The following is a 20,202-nucleotide window of genomic DNA, read 5'->3' on the forward strand; positions in this document are numbered from 1 at the left end:
GAGGGGCGGGGCTATGTTGTGATGGACAGCGGGCCGCTTCCCCACCGCGCAAACTCGGCGCTTGTCCGGGCCCGGCGTGGGAAGGAAGCGGGTCGGGGGTTCGCCGTTGAGGGGACTGGCGGTGGCTCTCCCTGCCCATGACGCAGCCGGTGGAAGCGCCTCCAGTTCCCTCAAGGGCAGAAGAACAGCGTCCCGCCTCGCAACGTGGCGACTAATCCTGCCCTTTTCTCCAGGGGACGCGGCGCTTTCGCAACGGAGGGGCATTGCCAGTGCACGGCGCTTGCTGCACTTGGAGCCCCCCCAGCTCCGGGCGGTGTGCATGGTTCTCCCGCGTCCTCATTTAACCCCCGTAACAACCACCACCACCTTGCTCTGCTGCGATTAAAGCACCTTTGACTGTCCACGTTTTGCATGCGAAAGGTCTTGGTTTCACCCCTTCCCGTCTCCAGGTAGGGCATCGCTGCTGGAAGCTCTGGAGGGTGGCAGCAGGGGCTGAGCTTGGTGGCCCCCCATGGCCCGGCTTGGTGTGGAGCAGCTTCCATATGGGGGAGATCGAGGGGCGCTCAGCCTGCAGAGAGAGAGAGAGGCTCCTTGTTCATGGGCTGCCAATGCAAGCCAAAGTCCAAATAATTCGATTAGTTTCTCCTGCCCCTCATGTCATTATTTATTGCATTTATATCCCCCCACCAAGTATCTCAAGGCGGCATACACAGTTCTCATTTAATCCCCACAACAACCCAAGGTAACGAAATAAAAAAACTCCATCTAGTAGCACCTTAGAGACAGTTGGTTCTTCAGAAGTGTGCATGCGCACGAAAGCTCATACCAATAACAAACTTAGTTGGTCTCTAAGGTGCTACTGGAAGGAATTTTTTTATTTTGTTTCAACTACGGCAGACCAACACGGCTACCTACCTGTAACTAGAACCTCTAAGGTAAATTAGGCTGAGAGGCAGTGACAGGCCTACAGACATGTACACTACGGTGCATCGTATCTTTCTCATTATTTCATTTATACCCTATCCCTCTTCTAGAGCAGCACATATAATATGCTCACAACAGCCCTGTAAGGTAGGTGGCAGGGAGGGTGATGGGGCCAAGATCACCCAGTGAGCTTTGTGAATAAGCAGCGATTTGAACCTGGGTGTCCCTTCCCGGTCACATTACCTTATACAAAGCCAGCCCACGCCACACACCTTTAGGTAGTTTTGCCTCTGACCTACCAAGCAAGGGCAGAGGCAGCAGCACAACACAGGAAAGTAGGCAGGAGTGTGGACCTGAATTTAAGCTATAGTCAGAACCACACAACTTTCTGTTCTTGATGTGCCACCGCCATCGATGTTTGTAGCATTAATGGGACTGGTCAAATAATAACCCTCCTAGCACTGCTTAGTGGAAAACGGGACATAGAAAACTGCCTTACAAGTCAGAGCCATTGGTCCATCTAGTTCAATATCTTTTGCACTGAGCATCTCTCCAGTGTTCCAAACAAGGGACTTTCTCAGCTTACCAGTAAATGCCAATGGCTGAACTTGGGATCATTTGCAAACAGCTCTTGTCCCTCCCTCACATTAACATTCTGACTAGAAATCTCAAGAACGACTTACCTTGTGCATATGTGCTAATGAAAATATTAATTGATTCTATCCATTTCCTGCCTTTTTGTTTAAAAAGCTGATAATGTTAATATGGACTGTAATTGATCAAGGGTGTAATTTATCAAGACTGTACCTGGAAAATATGGGAAGTTGGCATATATTGTTAATGGTGCTTAATACAACTCCCAGAATCCTCCTGGCCTGTACATTTTGATCTTAAGAACATAAAGAAGAGCTGTACTGGATGAAATGAAGGTCATCATCCTGTTCTCACAGTGGCCAGCCAAATGTCTTTGGAAAGGACATGAGTGCCACAATACTCCTTGCTCGTGTTTCCCAGCAAGTGCTATTTAGAGATATGCAGCCTGTGATACTGGAGGTAGAAACACAGCCATCATGATTAGTGGCTGTCGATAGTCTTATCCCGCATGAGTTTGTCTAAACCTGTTTGTAAAGTTGGTGGCCATTACTGTACTCATATTTATGTAAGACAAGGTGCATAGACATCTGTAGCCACAACCCAATATGGCTCTTAGCTAGTTTGTGAATACATCCAGATTGGATTTTTTAATGTAAATGTGTACAGTGGTGCCCCGCAAGACGAATGCCTCGCAAGACGAAAAACTCGCTAGACGAAAGGGTTTTCCGTTTTTTGAGTCGTTCCGCAAGACGAATTTCCCTATGGGCTTGCTTCGCAAGACGAAACGTCTTGCGAGTTCTTGTGAGTTTGTTTCCTTTTTCTTAAAGCCGCTAAGCCGTTAATAGCCGCTAAGCTGTTAATAGCCGCTAAGCCATTAATAGCCGCTAAGCCGCTAATAGCCGTGCTTCGCAAGACGAAAAAACCGCAAGACGAAGAGACTCGCGGAACGGATTAATTTCGTCTTGCGAGGCACCACTGTACATGTAAAACTGTCAGCCTCCCCTGATTATGTAACTTCAGAAGAGTCCAGCAAGATAGTTTTTCCTAAAACAACCACATTATACGAAAGGATGACATACTGAACTCTGATCAGGTTTACAGAGGTTTAGCTCCTAAAACATACTGGGGACAGGATCCACAGCCTCGACATTTTCGCTGTTGGGACAACAGATTTTACATTCTCTTTGACGCCTTTGCTTCTGTAGAGAGTTGGAAGGAGGAAAAATGACCTGTTTAACCTGTTTCTAAGGGGTAGGACCTGCACCATCAATCCAAAGTAAAGTATGATGCTGTAGAAGGTTACAGTTGATTACATGTGTATATCATGAAGCAAAATAACAAATACTGTAGTAACATACCAAAACTTAAAAATAACAATATTCCAAAAATAGATTAAAATCAGATATAAGTGTTAAATTTAACAAGATTTATTTACTACTTGGTCATAACAAAATTTCCTAAGAGGTTTACAAGTAATATTAACATTATCAATAAAAAATGAAGTGCTTCCAAGCAAGGAATTCAGCTAGAATGTGCTAAAATACATGTTGATTGTGGTAGGGACAGATCATCTCCATCCAACAGTTTGAAACTGAGTGTTATATTTTCTAGATAATGGATGATAGTGAAGATGACTGGCTGTCTCTCAAGCCCAAAGAGCCATTGCCATCCCAGTGCTGTGGTAGTGGCTGCAAACCTTGTGTCTATGACACGTATCAGGACGAGCTGGAGCAGTGGGAAAAGGCCAAGGCAAAAAAAGACAGAAGCCTCCTGACAAGGAAGAAACAGCAAGTAGAAATCTTAAAATTATGTTAATATTTCATCTGGGTCCTATTCCCCCCCCCCTTGTAAATAGATCCCATTGATTTCAAATTGATCTACTGTATGTTCAGGTATATCTATTTAGGCTGCAATCCTAACCCCACACACCTGGGAGTAAGCCCCACTGCATTCAGTAGGCCTTATTTCTGAGGAGACATGGTTACTTTGCAGTTACTTTCCAAAACAGTATTTTGTCCTTTTTATATCTAATTAGAAGTTTAATATGAGTATGTTTCAAAAAGTTTATGTCTTTGACTTGTTTCTCTCCTGTCAGTCTCTTGAATGCAGAATTATTAGAAAAAGTGTTTTATAACACTCATCAAATTTCCCACTTTAATATTTGTAATTATAGTTTGCTGCCATATTGTCTTCCCAATAAATCTTGCAAGTATTTTTGCTCCAATAAAAAGCAGTAAAATATGTAAGCTTAATTAACATTACATTTTAAATGCAAGAAAATATATAGTAATCCATGCAGGAGAATACATTCCTTTCCAGCATCTCTCATATTGATGAACATCACAACTTACTCATAATTCAGTTTTATCCCATTGTGCCATCTGGGCTTTCTCCAATTCTGTTAACGCACCTCAAGCACCCAACAACTGAGGGCAAGCACAAATCCCTTTAAAATATGATGTTGCTTATTGGAGTAATACCTGAGAAAGGATGCTAGGAACTGAGGTGCCGATCCCATTGAGACTAAGCCCCATTGAACACAATGGGTCCTACTTCAGACTAAAAACGCATAGGGTTGTGAAATGCATGCTGGGAAAATGAGAACAAGGAAATGAAGAAACAAAGAGAAATGCTTTTTTATATATTTGAAACGATAGGTATTAAGGTTCAAGCCTGCTTGGAAGCCCTTTCCATTGGCCTGGAAGCCATTTTGATGTGCCAGGGCTAAGGCTGAGGCACATGCTCAGAGGTGCTTTTCTTTATGATTCCTTGTTCCAAATCTGAAGTCTTGAGACTTCAATCAAATTCAGGGGCCACACAATGAATGGCTCACGTGCCCTGAAAAAGATAAAACATGTCTTGAACAAATTGGTAATGCAAAATTTGCTTCTAAAGATTGCCTGGAGGCCCGAATAAGCTATTCTCTTCAGTGGATCTTTGTACTGTGAGAAGCTTCGCTCATGTAATTCTTGCAGACATGGAGCTGTTAAAAGCGCTGGAGTTTTGCAAAGGAAGAAAGACGGCAGCCCTAGTGGGAGGTCTGGAGAAAAATAAGAAATTGCTTTTGAGAGAGACTGCAAACTAAGGAGGAATGCCCATCCGTTCCTTGAGATAGGTAGAAAATTACCTCCTAGATGGCCTTCCATCATCTTTTGGGAGTGCTATTACTATTTCTGTGTGGACATACCTTTAGTTTCTCACCTTCCAAAATCATTATCAGCATATTGTTATGGTCATAATTGTAAAAAAGGCAAGCAGATTAAAATGGGACTTCACAAATAATTACTTACTGAATTAACACTTTATTGAGACCAGATGTATTCAGTCTTTAAAATTTGTGTGTGTGGCAGGCTGTGTGTGTGTGTTTTGCAGTAACATGTTTCACCATGGCAGAATTCACTCACATTTTTTTTTAAAAAGAAAAGAGGGTGGCATTGCTTAACCTTGTAATTATTTATTGTTGCTTTTGCAGTGTAGTAATTCAGAACTAACTCCAGAAACGTTTACAGCTTTCATCATAAGCTCTGTGGATCAGCTGGCAGAGGACACCTACCAGTATAAATTTGAATTGCCTGGAAATAGCAGCCTAGGGTTGAGTTTGGGACAACATATTGTGCTAAGGTACTGTACTAAGTCTCTAGTTAAACAGGCCTCAGTATGTGATTTAACTTTCTTTTTGTTGTTGTTGAGCTACAAAGATTTCATGCCAAGTAAATCATAATTTCTGTGCTCCCAGATTGGCTCTGTTGAAAGAACTTGTGAGCTCACTGAGCTTATTAACCTTGTTAATTTTATGGTATATGCTACCCTACACTTGCTTTTCCTTCCATTTTAGTTGTATTGGAGGCAGAAAAATTAAGTGGGGGTAAGAAAGCCAATTTACAGAAAGGGAAAAGGTGAAAAGCAAATGTGTATTGGAATGATCGTCACGTACCAACACCTAGGGAAAGTATATTAACTTTTCCCCCTGAGGAAGTTATGCCCATTGAAGTACAGAGCCACCTTTCATATTATTTATGTTATGAGTTACCTTTGTATCCCACCCTTCCTCTAAGACAGGCATGGCCAAACTCGGCTCTCCAGATGTTTTGGGACTACAATTCCCATCATCCCTGACCACTGGTCCTGTTAGCTAGGGATGGTGGGAGTTGTAGTCCCAAAACATCTGGAGGGCCGAGTTTGGCCATGCCTGCTCTAAGGTATGTGGGAACATTTTGCCCTCCCAGGAACTCTGTGAAATAAGTTAGCGTGACTGATCAAAGTTTCCCAAGTGAACCTTATAACTGAATGATGGTGCAGTCTCTAGATTCTGTGGTCCAACACCAACACCCTGACCATAATATCTTTCTTTTTTAAAAATTTGTTTATTTGGCTTTTCAGATTAAAATTTTACAATCACGTATGCAACATACAACATAAAATCAAGATTCCAAAGAATCTCCTGGACTTCCCCCCTCCCCTTTGTGGGAGGACTATCACACTGAGCATCTATCCGAAAGGCCTGACGCCCACTGAAAACAGATTAATAAAGCTGCTGTTGGAAACTTTTAGTGTTCACTATATATCCTCCACGTCACTGTAACAGCTAGATGCCTCACAAAACTTCATTAAGGATAAAAGAATTGACTATTCTGAGTTGAAAAGTTGTCTGTTGTTGATGTGCAATTGATTGGCAGTGGAAGCCAAGAGGTACATTGCTTCCCAAGTCATTTTTGGACTTTTAAGATGACTGTGATTAAGTCAGTTTCTATAAACTGGGTGAAGTTGCCAGCACCACGACAGCAGCATGGTTCATTCCGGGCTCCTTCCAACACATGTAGGAATACAATGGATTAAGCCTAGGAGTAGTATCATTGACCTCTGTGCAACCTTTGTGAGATAGGTCTGATTTTGCATGACTGTTTAAGTTATTCTTTCTGCACATTTAGTTGGGAGCATTCCCAAATTCAAAATTTTATGAGTGTGGAATATTGTTTGTTAATATTATTTCCATGTATTCACTATCTGTCCAAGACCATTTATAACCCCCCCCCTTAGTATAGTTCTATAATTCCCTTACTCTGTGAGCAACATAGCTATATTTCACAAAATAGCTAGGCTGGCCATGTAGCTCATCTGGCCCCAGGAAAGGGAAGGATTGTTAAGGGAGGTGTGTGACAGAGAAATCTGAGGTTATTTCAATGCCTTGAATCTCTGTGATTTCACTGCAAAATGGGAGGGAATGATCTATTGTCTGGCTTGGCAAAGGACAGCCCATGGGGAAGGAGGAAGGATACCTGCAGTGCTTTTCAGGCAGCAGCCTTTGCTGAGAGAGCAGTACTTTGCTGACAGGAATTGTAAGGGATTCAGATCAGGGTTCCCTTCCTCTATCTTTCTTTCTCTCTCTCTTTTTTCCTTCCTCAGAGGACTAGTGAATGGTTTGGAGGTTCAGAGAGCCTATACTCCAATTACTCCTGTGAATGCTGAAGGGCACTTTGAAGTTTTAATAAAGGTAAATAGCGGCCTTTGTTCTATAGATTAACAGCTTGACGTAGGAATCATGTCATCTTCTAGGCCAGCGGAGTGCTTAGCTTTGTACTTTAATAACTAGAGGCCTGCAGTCAAAGATTTGGCTTGTTAGTCCTAATCAATATGTGGAATTCTGCCCCCCTCCCCTCGTTCTGAAGTAAAGACGGGGCTACTCATGCAGCGAGATGAGGTGGTAGACTGGAGTGACGGGATTCTGGGCAGTACCATTTCAGAAACTTCCTGCAAGTAAAAAAATGGCATGTACTACATGTAGCACTGCCTTTTGAGGCACATGCAAGAGGGCTTTTCCTGTGGCAGTGTGCCACATATGGAACTCCCTGCCTCAAGAGATTAGGTTATCTTCCTCTCTGTTTGTGTTCTGCTGGCATTTTATGCCTTTTTTAAGAGAAACAACAGCACCGCGAGGCTTTGGTTCTGCTGTTGCTTTATTCTGTTTATTTATTGTTAGCTCTGGCTCTCCGTGCCTTCCTGTTTCATGACGCTGTGTTTAGACCTAGTTGGTTTTGGTATTTGTTTTAATAACATGTTATTTTACTGTTGTTGTTATTTTTATGGCTGTTTACACCTTGTTAACATTTTGGAGCAACTCCATTTCCGAAGGGGATAGCAGAATGCAAGGGTTCCCCCCCCCCCCATAAATAAGTACAACTTTCCCTAATCCATAGTTTTCTACCTGCAGTGAGCTTTCAACACAAGGGAGAATCTTAAAATGCGTTCCCATCCTACCTCCCATCTGAATTGTTTCTGTCCATTTTACCCCGTCATTCTGCCGTATGTATAGACTGCACCCAAGTCAATCGAGTTGACAGCTCAACAGGCTTTACTTCATGGTTAAGCCAAGTTGTTCTTAGAGAAGGGCATCTACTTGGTGCATGTTGGGCTGCAGCATTTTGTCATTGTGAAGGGTTTTGTGATGATGAGGTGGGGGGGTAAAAGGGTTGAGGGTGGCTCATCTGTCATTTTGGACAATATGGAGCCATCTATATAGGATCCATCTTTGTGCCTATATTAGTAGTCATCTGTTACATTGCTATGGTATGTTACAGGCAGTGTAGCCAGAATGACCACAGCAGGAAACTGTAGTAACTACAGTGCCTGCCATTCCATGCCGTAAGACAGCTGTAATGTTTTTAGGATCAGTGTCAATCACTGCATAAGGCAATTCTCCTGAGTAAATTCAATGATTTCTCTATGGGATTAAGAGATTTATTGATTGCAGCCTTTGAGTCCTTATGTTCAGAAGGAATGTTGGCTAAGCCTAACAAGGATCAGTGCAAACATAAATAATTATGAGCCTAGGAATATCAAAATCATGTCTATCTTTTTAATCTGTCTTTACACCTTCTCAGGGGAAGATAGATTTCACTGTAAATCTCAAACCTCAAGCACTAGATCTTCCAGGTGGGTCACAGGGACCCATCATTTTGCCCTCTGCTCACCCTCCAGGAATGTGTGCTTTTCAGGGTTTTATCACTGATTGCATGATAGTTTGAGCATGAATTATACTCCTTTTGAGGTGTGTATAGCTTTTATAAGACACTTGTGGGTGGATCATTTCACCATTATTGTGGCAATTGGAGGGGGAAATGCTACATTTGAGCTGCATTAATAGGTTACCTTTATAGGCTGACTGTGAAATTTTATATATACTTGCTTATTACACACAAGTTTTGCATTTCAATAATAGTAGTAATGATTGTAATAACACCTTCCCTTTATATAGAACCTTTCATCCCAAAAGGAACCATAGTTATTCTCTGGCAGTAACAAAAGAGATGGAACACCCATCGTAAAGCACCCGTTTGTATAACTTGGCTTTGTAGATTGTAGTGTATTTCTCACTATTCAGGCAATTTTTGGAAGTACTATATTATTATTATTACTATGCAATCCAAGTGCTGTTCAGACACCCCTGTGTCCCATGATTATGGCGCTGCATTTGTGATACTACAGTTAAGTGCAAGTGAGTGGCGATTTTCTGCGCTTAACCCTCCCTTTGAGTGATTCTATAATGTTATGGTGTTTTTTGGTGTAAAACCTGGCATAGAGGTTTTCTCTTCAGGAGTTTCTCCTGCTCTTCTATTTACAAGAATTCATTACAAACCAGTTTGGTCATTTCCCCATTAGAACGAGGAAGGAACCTATTGGATTCCAAATACATTCTGTCTCCTGCAACCAATCTCTCACCAAATGGGAAATGTAACTGAAGTCTTCTCTCTCTTCACACCTTGAATTTAACATCCTCTTCTGCTTTCTTCTCACTATGGCTAGAGATATACCAGCAACTCCACCCTGCCACAGCTCCTAAAGTTTTAACAGCAGCCTGGCATGCAGACATTTATCAGCAATGTTTCCTGAGATGAAGATACGTGATAAGAAAAGCTCCATCTGCTAAATGGCAATTGTAAAACCAGCAAAGACCACCTGTAGCAGCTTGAAGCATAGCTGTCAACTTTTCCCTTTTCTTGCGAGGAATCCTATTCGGAATAAGGGAATTTCCCTTTAAAAAAGGGACACGTTGACAGCTATGCCTTGAAGGCTAACACATATATTGTGGCATAAGCTTTCATGGACTAGAGTCCGCTGCAGTGGATGAAGTTGACTTTAATCCATGAAATCTTATGCCATGATAAATTCTTAAGTCTTTAAGGTGCTGCAACACACTGTGTTGCTTTTGCTGCAATAGACTCTCCCTCTGGGAATTTTTTTTCTGTGTGTCATGCCAGAGACATAGGAGCAGAGTCTGTGTAAAGCTGGCCACCTTAAGCATAGCTATTTCTCTTCTTAGAATCATAGAATTGTAGAGCTGGAAGGGACAACAAGGGTCATCTAGTCTAACCCCCTTCAACGCAAGAATCTTTTGTCCAGTGTGGGGATTGACCCCTGACCCTGAGATTAAGAGTCTCATGCTGTGCTGATTGAGCCAACTCTGTTTTTTCCTAGATGCAGATGCTTTTTACATTCATTATTGTAGAGGAAGTATAAGGCCTGGTGCTGTGATCAGATTTTTGTGTGATACATTGTCTTAGCTTGAACTACTTTCACTCCAAACTCATAGATGAAGGAAGCATTAAAAAGGCAGAATATACAAGTCCTGGAACAAATGACCGAAGAGGCATTGTGCACTTGAATTTTACTACTCAGAAAGCTCCCTTTTTCCTATAAATGCACAGAGTTCCATTATGAATAAATGATTGCATGTGTTAGGTGCTATTTTGTGTATCTGTTAGTATCGGGTGCAAAGGCTATTTGCAGTCAGAGCAGGTTTTAAAATACCTGAGTGGTTTTATCTGCCACCCAGCTTAGTCAGCACAATCACAATACAAGCAATAGACAATCTTTATTTTGCATACACTTGAGCGAATTAACAAATAATAATGCTAGATTCGTAACTCATGTCCTAGATTAATTTAAATCTCTTTGTGCTAGACCTTTAATATATATTTTAAGCAATTTTTAAAAAATGCATAGAAGACTTTCTGTTCTAGTTTATGAAATTTTATTTGTAGAATATAAACATGAGGTTTTCCTCTCAAAAATGTTTTTGTTTGTTTGTTTTGTGTTTTCTTTACAAGTGCTATGAAGATGGACTCATGTCACAATATGTAAAATCCTGGAAAGAAGGAGATTCGGTTTGTTGGAGAGGACCATTTGGAGGTTTTCCTTATTCAGCCAATCAAGTAAAGCCATATATATACTTGCACACGTGCGCGCACACACACACACACAACCCCCCTCTCAACCCCTTCACTACATAGCAATCACAGGGGAGCTAACAGAATAATATCTAAAAATGTAATATAAAATAAAATGGACAATACAATACCAATGAGATGCAATCAGATGTAAGGCCATTATTACAAGTAGTCAAATACCAAATAGTTGGGTTCCTATTTTTGGTTTCAGGAAATGAGGGGAAAACCATTAGGGTTTAAGGATGAGGGTAGGGTTTTTCAGATTTTTCACCACAGTGCTTCAGAGCTTTGACATGGATCTGTGTAGGATGCAATTTCTTTTAAAAAGAACAAGAGGAGAAAATATAGCAGATGATCAAGAATAGCAGTCGAGTCAGATTTAGCATAATTTTCTTTTATATTTGATAATTAAGGCTGTAATCCTAAATAGGATGCACTCCCCATTGAACAAAATAGAATTCCATCCCAAGTCAACATACTTAGAATTGTCCTGTTAATATTGCAAACCACAAGAGACAGAAAAGATAAACGGTGGAGTCTGAGTCCTTTCTGAGCACTGTCCTCCTACCATGTTTGTTTCCTTCCCTCTTGAAGCTTCCTTCTCATCTGAATTTCAATACTGACCATGATTTAGCATGACATGCACTTTCTGGAACAAGCTCATGTCTATTCAAAAAGTTCATTGGGACTTATTGCCAAGTAAAGCTTTCTCAGTTCATCACAGTGGACACGATTGCCAAAGGAGAAAAGATAATCCCTGAGTTATGCAGCGTTCACACTTTTTTTATAGGATGAAATGATGAATTGGCGCTGAAATTCAGTTTCTGTTGTAGTGTTTTTCCAGTTCCAGTGACTCAGATGTATTTGGCATCTTCTGCTTCATTTTCAGTATGGAGAACTTCTCATGCTTGCTTCTGGTACTGGTCTAGCACCAATGCTTCCTATTCTTCAGTACATAACAGAGAATGAGGATGATGAAACATTTGTAACTCTAGTGGGCTGCTTCAGGAACTTTGAAAATATCTACATGAAGCCTCTTCTTCAAGAGCAATCTCGATTCTGGAACATAAGGGCATTTTATGTATTAAGCCAGGTAATATTCTAATAGGCAATTTTTCCTTCTCATGGGACAGTGGGGCAACCTTCCCCTCGGTTGATGCATGAACCTTCATGCTATATGTATTGCAAGTGGTTCAGTCCTGCACTGAAAACCTTGTCATGTCTAGCCTTCCTAGTTGGGAAAAGGACCAAAGCTAGGTAGTAAAGCCCATGTTTGCATGTAGAGCCTTTGGCAGCCCAAGAGCCGCACCCCCTCATATACAGTGTTCCAGGGGCCACATGCCAGGGCTGAGTGGATCCGGAAGCGAAAGCAGGCAGAGCAATGGATGTGACTCTTATCTTTGTACAGAAGGCTACATCCTGGCCTGACAAAAGCCAGTGGTCTCTACATCCCACCTCTTCTCCTTCCATCCAGGAGAGAAAAACGGGATTAATATAGCTCAAGGCTAATTTAGTATTTGCCATATGTTTCTTTGAGATGATTTTAAAGTGTCTTATACTTTTGCCTCTTCAGGAACATTCACTTGAAAATCTGCCTTGGAGCTTTCAAAAAAACACTTACCTTGGTCGGATAAACGAGGACGTGATTAAGAGTATGGTGAACACATGCAGAAGACAACCTTACGTATTGATATGCGGCTCTGTGACATTTAGTGAAGAGATGGAGAGATCTTTGAAAGCCATTGGGCTTAAAGAAGATTCTTATTTTATATTTTAACAGACTTTAAACAAACAAGGTATCTTTGCTACGAATAACCTTAATCTGCCTTTGGTCAGATTGGATTTTTAAAAAATGTTTAGCTGTGCCAATCCATCCAAATTTATGCCTTCTGTGTCCTAGGAGTTGGCTAAACAATCCCATGAATGAGCAGATACCACAGTTAGTGATAAAAGCCTGGTTCCACTTGCAGCCAGTTATTCTTGACTGTTTCCAGAAAGCAATTATGGGGAAGCTATTGCTCAGCACCATGGGAATTGTCCTGTGGCATCCCACAGAGCTCCATCTTGTCCTCCATGGCATTTAACATCAGTTTGAAGCTGCTGAGAGCTGTCATCAGGAGATTGGGAGAGAGATGTTATCAGTATGCAGGTGATGCCCAGCTCTATCTCTGTTCCATCTGAATCAGGAGAGCACCTCAGGACTCACACTTAGAAGCAGTGATGGGCTGGATATGAACCAATGCACTGAAGCTGAATCCCCATTGCCCATCCCTAGGTGCCCAGGTGCCCTAGGCACAGTCCAACAAGAGACTTGTCATATTTAAGCCCCATTGAGAGCAATAGCATGGAATTTAGTCATGACTAAGTTTTGCTGAACTGTGGTCAGACTCCACTGCCCACCATTCAAGTTCAGAGGGCAGAATCTGCAGTACAATAAGGAACCAAAAAAAGAGAGCTTCAACTTCACTTTATAACAAAAGGCCTAAATTTGATCTATTTCAGAGCTGGGAGGATATTGATCTGTAGACCGAGGAAACCGGAAACCTTAGCCTGATCTAATTAATACACATAATGGAAAATTGCATTGGGTTTCTGTTGTTAGTCATAGAAGCCTCTTTGAGGGGGAAATACCCCATGATGTTCTACTTTTCTCAGCGCAGAACTGAAAAATGAATACATCTACAAAGCTTTGCTTCCAGCATAGGGAGGGGTCATAGCTTGGTGGTAGCTACATGCTCTGCATACACAAGTTCCCAGCACCAGTCTCTGGCATCTTCTCTTCAAAGGAGGAACAATGGTCTGCCTCAGTACCATGCAGATTTATGTTCATATGTGTACATAATGTATGTATTTGTGGCTACGTTTTAGCCTGTAAAGAATTTACAGTCAAATAAGCTACTGAAAGCTGTTCATGTTAAAAATCATGACCAATCTACACAGTGCTCAGAAATATAGCACACTACTCCCATCATTTCTTGTGGCATTTAAAATGCTTCCATAATATGTAAAAATGTCTTCATATACTGTGCAATTCAATTTATCTAAATAGCCTCACGAGCACAGAAAACATTTGAGTAATCAGACAGCAGATAAAAGAGGATATCATTTCCATAAGGTTACACTGATGTGGAGTCACAAGAGAGATGGGTGAACTCAAAACTGAATTAGTAGTATCTGAAGGTGGGAGGATAGGGAGAGGTTCCGCTGTATATAGAAAAATGTAACGCTTTAGCTATGTCACCATGATTCTTTCCAAATAGACAGTCCTGGATCTTTGGGGAATAATATGATAAGAATCAAGATAATCAATTGCTCCTCTTTATTTCTCTGTTCACATGGAGAACTTGAATCGTACAACCTGACTCTATCCTCTGGCAAGACTGCTTGAACAGGACAGGATGGTATCTCACTCTCCTTGCCCTAGGGCAAAACAGTCACTTAATGGTTGTAGCCTGTTAACTAAATCCCTACTCAAGTGTCCCTACTAAATTGTATAATTTGGCATCTCAATGATTGGTATTATTAATTGTATTATAATTTGGCATTGTTATAATGAGGTTGTTATTGGATTGGATTGTTGTAATAGAAAACTATCTGAAGGGCTGTCATGGAAGGTGGCGCAAGGTTGTCTTCTCCAGCTCCACAGGGTAGAACTCGAACCAATGGTTTCAAGTTACAAGAAAGGAGATTCCAACTAAACATCTGGAAAAACTTTCTGACAGGAAGAGCTGTTAGACATTGGAATGGACTCCCTTGGGAGGCTGTGGACTCTCCTTCCTTGGAGGTTTTTAAGCAGAGGTTGGGTGGCCACCTGCCATGGATGCTTTAGTTGAGATTCCTGCATTGCAGGGGGTTGGACTAGATGACCCTCAGGGTCCCTTCCAACTCTACAATTCTATTATTCTATGACATGTATGCATCTACATTTAACAGGGAAAAGAACATTCTCATTATCACTGAAATCCCCTATCCTCTGTGGTTGCTGCTTGCTAAAGTTTTAGGAGACAGGAGATACAATCTCAGAGCCATCGTTGTCAGTTCTTTCCTTGCTTAAGCACTGGAGGTATTTTTTTGGTACAGTATAATGTTATGCTTCATGGAGGCATTAAGCAGTTGTGGGAATGTCATATAATTCTTCTAGCTTTGCTCCTGTGTTGATTTAATAATAGTTATGGGTAGATAGTAATTAGCTTGTGTTGGCACAAGCAGTGGTAAGCATTTAGGTACACTATAGGATTTTGTTGTAAGAAATAGAAACTTGTCCATCAAATGTTGTGTTTTTGCACTACATAATATGTGAGATAGCAGTAGTTATTCTCGAATGACTCAGACTGCCATTCTAAATACATCTGCTGGAGAGTAAGTCCCACTGAATTTAGATTGACTTCTGAGTAAACATGTTTCAGATTTCACTGTCAAAGCAACGATACTGACTTGAGTTCTTTGACACACAAGATTGTGTTTAGCTTTAAATTCATAGAATTAGATGTGTCATTTCCATTATGCTTTTAACTGAATGGGACTATTAATAAGTTAGTCAAACATGCCTAAAAAGCTGCTGCTTCTTTTTTTAGTCATACAGGAAAGATATGAAAGGTGTAATTTTTTCAGCAGTCAGTCAAAAGTATATGGCATGCACCGAAACAACAAAAATGAGTATTTGATTTCCATACTGTTAAGGAAGTGAATTTGTCTGAACAGGGACCCCAGAGACACTGGCTTATCACCACTGTATCAGTAGTGTCATCTCTGTCTTTGCTGCCAGTGACAACATTGACAATTAGCTTATACTGTGGATGGGCAAACTTCTTAAAATGTGTCTTATTTCATCACTCAAGGTTGTGATGAGAATGACACATTTTACTGGTTCATAAGTGACATGAGCAAATTCTGCTGGTAAACACTCCCTGCCTGAGCTTTCCTGTGCAGGTGAATCAGAAATCTGTAACTTGAGGTTCTTCCAGACTCTCACTATTTTGGGGTGGAATTCAATCAAGTACAGGCAAATACAGGTGACACATTGGTAGTTGACTCACTGAGGGAGTTGGGTATGTTTTTAGCCTGGTAAAGAGGATACTGAGAGGAGATATGATAGCCATCTTCAAATATCTAAAGGGCTGTCACATGGAAGATGGAGCAAACTTGTTTTCTCCCGCTCCGGAGGCTAGAAGCTGAACCAATGAATTCAAGTTACAAGAAAGGACATTCCTACTGAACATCAGGAATAAATTTCTGACAGGAAAAGCCGCTTGACAGTGGAACAGACTCCCTAGGGAAGTGGTGCACTCTCCTTCCTTCCAGGTTTTAAAGCAGAGGTTGGATGGTCGTCTTCCATGTAGTCTTTAATTGAGAGTCCTGCATTGCAGGTGGTTGAACTAGATGATTCTCAGGGTCCCTTCCAACTCTACAGTTCTGTGATACTTCTCCAGAAAAAAATCATGGTCGAAGCAGCTTATAACAAACGGCAAAACATCTCAAGATCAACCATCGCAAGATAACAGCAAATATAGCATACAAAAAACAACAACTTCTCTGTGCTGTATATAACAACATTACATCAACAACATTAGAAATAACCAGGGAGCTTGAGAGTTTCACCTTGGTCCTAGAAATGCTTCTCCCATGCAGTTCCTCCTGCAGCAGCTTATAAGGCTTCTAAAGGCTGGGGTAGCTGGAAACGCTCCTCCCATGATGTTGCTCACAGTCCTTGACTAGAAGGTCTTGTGCAACAAATCCACTTCGCCCCAGAAAATAGACGTTTTTCAATAAGGAACATGATGCAAAAATGCAATGGAACCTAAGAGAGAACACCTGCTTTGATGCAATGTCATCTAACCTCCCAGCAAACAAATGAATGCTCAATCGATTTTTTTAAAAGCACACCTGGAAGCACCCCAAAAGGCAGGGATGGGTAACAACCCTGCTTTGTTTGATAGGCTTGTCTTGCATTGGCTATGGCAGGTCTATGACAGTTCTTTAACTGGAATTAAAGCCTTTTCGATGAAAGACACGCTGTGTGTACATACAGTGGCAGCTGGCAGGGGTCTATCTGAAAGGCCATTGCCCCCACTATACAGGTGCTCCTACTCACAATGCACAGTCCTGCAGTTGCTCTACAGCAGGAAATTAAATTAAATTTGAATTTGTTGACCCTCCTAGATAGAAAGAAGGTGAGCTCATCTAGTTGCAGAAGCCTACACATGCTTCCTGTTCCATGCAGAAACCCACACACACTGTACCTTCTATGTGGAGCAGGCCATGTTTTTCAGGTAGATGGAAGATATGCTTACCTAATACTTGAAAACTGGAGTGAGAAGCTGTCCATGTCGGGTCTTAAGGAGAATACATCAGCTCTTCTACTTGGTTGCTAAGAAGTGAAGGTAGGGGAACATATGCTTAGATTTCATAGCAACCTTTATATTCTTGCAGAGCTCTGTGTTTTTTATGGCTGCATGACTAGCAGACATTTAGTGGGTATATTTGTGTGCCTGGAAAAGCATCACTTGCTGAATTTGTGCTTTCCATGCAGCAATTAAAGACCCTAAAACCCTTCTGGGCAAAGAGGTCAAAGCAATGGTGAGGAGTTTAAGAAGCGGGATGCGATTCTCTGGTAAAGAATGATGATGATTGCTGGGGTCACTCTGGAGAGAGAGGTAGTTGAGAAAGCTACAAGTGGGTCACAGGTGGGATCTGGCCTGAAGAAAAGCCAAAAGAAGGCTTAGGGAGGGGGAGAATAGTCAGTTGGGAAAACCAACTGTGATTTGGATTCACAGCCAAGCACTCAGCCTCTCCACAGGTGATATGAAAAAAAGAGAAGCCAGAGGCAATACATAGATAAGGCCAGAAACCAGGAGGCTCTAATACCCTTAACAAGTGATAAACGCATCAGTGGGACTTTTACACTTTTAGTTAGTAGCTTCCATATATTAATCAAAAACAGTATGCTCAGTGCATCGGATGACTCTAAGCTTTTAGATATCTCCCAGACAATTGTAAGGATGATGCCAGATGACTTACTTAAAAAAACACAAATGTCTGTTTGGGGGGCTGTGGGAGGAGAGAAGCTGAGTTAGGGGTTGCTAAAACATATGAACAGACTTTCGAAATTCCCTTTCTGCCCTCCCCATTTTCATTCTTTATTCCACCAAGGTGTAGAGGCTGAAGTAGACACCTTCCTTGCAATGGTGCCCTGGTAGTTCCTCTGCGTGACCCCCCCCCCCTTTTCCTTTCCTTTCCTTTCCTTTCCTTCCCTCCCCCTCCATCTCCATCTGACTGACAAATGACAATTCTGCCATTTCAGACACAGCTTGTGCAGCGCAGGCACCAGGTCACGAGAGGGTGAAATGTGTCACAAGGCTGAAATACGATGTCTCCTGGGCTCAGGTCACAGCTGGCGCCTCTTTGCAGTCCTTCTGCCCCCCCTCCTGGCTAAGCAAAGCCATTGTGTCCATTGTGTGCACGGCAAATGGCAAAACGGAGGGGGGGGGGCTGCGAAACAAGCCAGAAAGGAATGAAGAAAAACCAGGCAAATAGAATTGAGTCCTTCACTGAGAGAGGCTAGGGCAAGGGATCCCATTGCTGCATGCCCAATTTCCTCAGAAGAATGCAGGGGCAAAAATGGAATGCTATAAAATGGTATCGAATGACTGTAATGCTTCAGTCAGTCAAAACTGATTGCTTAAAAGTAAGGCGATTGAACTTAACGGCGATTAAAAATCACAACCACAATTGCTGTATTATTCCTTGGTTAACGGTGTCAATAAGGAGGAGGAATAGGACTCAGAACTAACCAATGGGCTCTAAGCAACTACATACAGTTACCTGCCACCCTTTTGAACACATTTCGCCATCTATGCACGTTCATGCTACAGTCACACATCAGGAAGAAGCACAAGTTGGTGCTGCTGGACACCACAATATTATGGCAAGAAACAACTTCTTAGCTTACATGCAAGTGTTTCCAAGTATAAATGAGATTCCAAGTATAAATGAGAATGAGATTCCCATTCAGAAAAACAAACCTGTACTGAGTTGAGCAGAGTTGTGCAGCATTTGACATGTGCTGAGTGGGTATCGGCTCGTTTCAGTACACAAGCGGCTTGCAGCACAGCGTACAGACAATGCCTCATAAAGCACAATGCAGCAAATAGAGATGGATTTCTGAATTCAGAAGTAATCCACTGGCCATTACAGCAAATGCCAAGCACTGTGGAGATGCAATAAAGGTGTACTGTATTCACCATGATTGTATCCATTGGCATTATGCATGGTAGCCCAGAGAGTGGCCAGCAACATCCTGAGACAGTTTTGTTTTTTAGTTTTTAGTTTTTTTAAAAAAATATTTTATTAAAGTTTTCTTGGTTTACAAAGGTATGCACCATGTCTCTTTTTTCAAGTTACATTTTCCATAGGTCAGTTTCATTTGTTGAGACATTAGGGTTACATTAAGAAGGAAAAAGGGGAGAAGAGGTAGAGGGGGCCATGGTGGGTGGGGTCGGGAGGCAATATTTCTATTTTGCTTAATGAATGTGTAGGTTTTTGTGTCAGCGTTGTTTGTGCAGGTTCTCTTTGCTATTCGCTTGTGTTCCTTTGGTGGTGAGAGAAATTGTGGTTGGCCTAGGGTGCGGTTGCTTGTTTGTGATTGGCTGTGTTGAACTTTGTTTTCATGTGTGAGTGGGGTGGGTGGGTGTTTTTGAATCAGGTTAGCCATATTGACTCATATGCTGTTGGTGGATTCTTGTCGTTGTCCTGAGAGAGTTGATAATAGAATTGGTATGCACCTTTGCTGAGTCCTGCTGAGCATTCCCTGAGTCTGGAGGCTGCACCATGGAGCTCCGTAATGCTCATTCAGATATACTTATGCTGATCATAATAGCATGATGTTGATTTCCACCCATAGTGTCAAACTGTGGAGATGTGGATTCAAATCCCCGTTTGCCCACTTATTACCTTGTAAACCGCCCGAGACCTGCAGGTTTAGGGCAGTATACAAATTTTAATAATAATAATAACAATAACAACAACCACTACCACCACCATCACCATGCAGCACAGAGAGTGGAGTGTCTTCTTGTTTTAACCCAGCTTGAAGAAGAAGACCCTACACCCACCCACACAGTGTCCCCCAAAGTACTCTGGGAAAGTACAAAATGGAGGGTGCTACAATTTATACCTGAGGATAACTTGGGGAAAATCATGTAAACACTGTCAGTACTTCAAATGGAAATCACACACCATTTCACTTCATATTTTCATTTTGCGAGAACTGCCTCCAACAGACACGACTTGTGACTTGTCTACAAGGTCAAATAAGAAGTGAGCGGCCATGTTAGGAATAGACCCCAGATTTCTTTTCACAACTGTTTGGTGTTTTTAACCACAAGCCTGATTCCTTCGAAAGGGTAAAAGAAGGCAGAGGGAGTTTAGATAGAATGTCATTACTCGAGTTGGAATTTGTCCC

The 20,202-nt window shown here is 41.7% G+C and overlaps 1 protein-coding gene across 3 annotated transcripts; it reads left to right on the forward strand.

Annotated features, from left to right (window-relative positions):
- Window positions 1–55: 55 nt before the first annotated feature.
- On the forward strand, window positions 56–14,355 carry LOC128415735 (NADH-cytochrome b5 reductase-like). Of its 3 annotated transcripts, XM_053392371.1 has the most exons (7): window positions 56–449; window positions 3,130–3,309; window positions 4,991–5,139; window positions 6,922–7,009; window positions 10,623–10,727; window positions 11,632–11,835; window positions 12,316–14,355. In XM_053392371.1, the coding sequence occupies exons 2-7, from the start codon at window positions 3,133–3,135 to the stop codon at window positions 12,517–12,519; spliced, it is 927 nt and encodes a 308-aa protein (XP_053248346.1). In that variant the 5' UTR covers window positions 56–449; window positions 3,130–3,132; the 3' UTR covers window positions 12,520–14,355. The 3 variants fall into 3 exon arrangements, with proteins under 3 accessions (XP_053248346.1, XP_053248347.1, XP_053248348.1); XM_053392372.1 differs by lacking the exon at window positions 10,623–10,727; XM_053392373.1 differs by lacking the exons at window positions 56–449; window positions 3,130–3,309; window positions 4,991–5,139; window positions 6,922–7,009 and adding an exon at window positions 7,021–8,563.
- The last annotated feature ends 5,847 nt before the right edge of the window (window positions 14,356–20,202 follow it).

Source organism: Podarcis raffonei, chromosome 6 (assembly GCF_027172205.1).
Source record: "Podarcis raffonei isolate rPodRaf1 chromosome 6, rPodRaf1.pri, whole genome shotgun sequence".
NCBI lineage: Eukaryota > Metazoa > Chordata > Lepidosauria > Squamata > Lacertidae > Podarcis > Podarcis raffonei.

Excerpts from the sequence above, each read along its gene's own strand:
- LOC128415735 (XM_053392371.1), top strand. The coding sequence starts at position 3,133 with ATGGATGATAGTGAAGATGACTGGCTGTCTCTCAAGCCCAAAGAGCCA. Across the intron at positions 10,728-11,631 it reads TTCCTTATTCAGCCAATCAA|TATGGAGAACTTCTCATGCT; the intron begins GTAAAGCCATAT and ends CTTCATTTTCAG. Across the intron at positions 11,836-12,315 it reads CATTTTATGTATTAAGCCAG|GAACATTCACTTGAAAATCT; the intron begins GTAATATTCTAA and ends TTGCCTCTTCAG.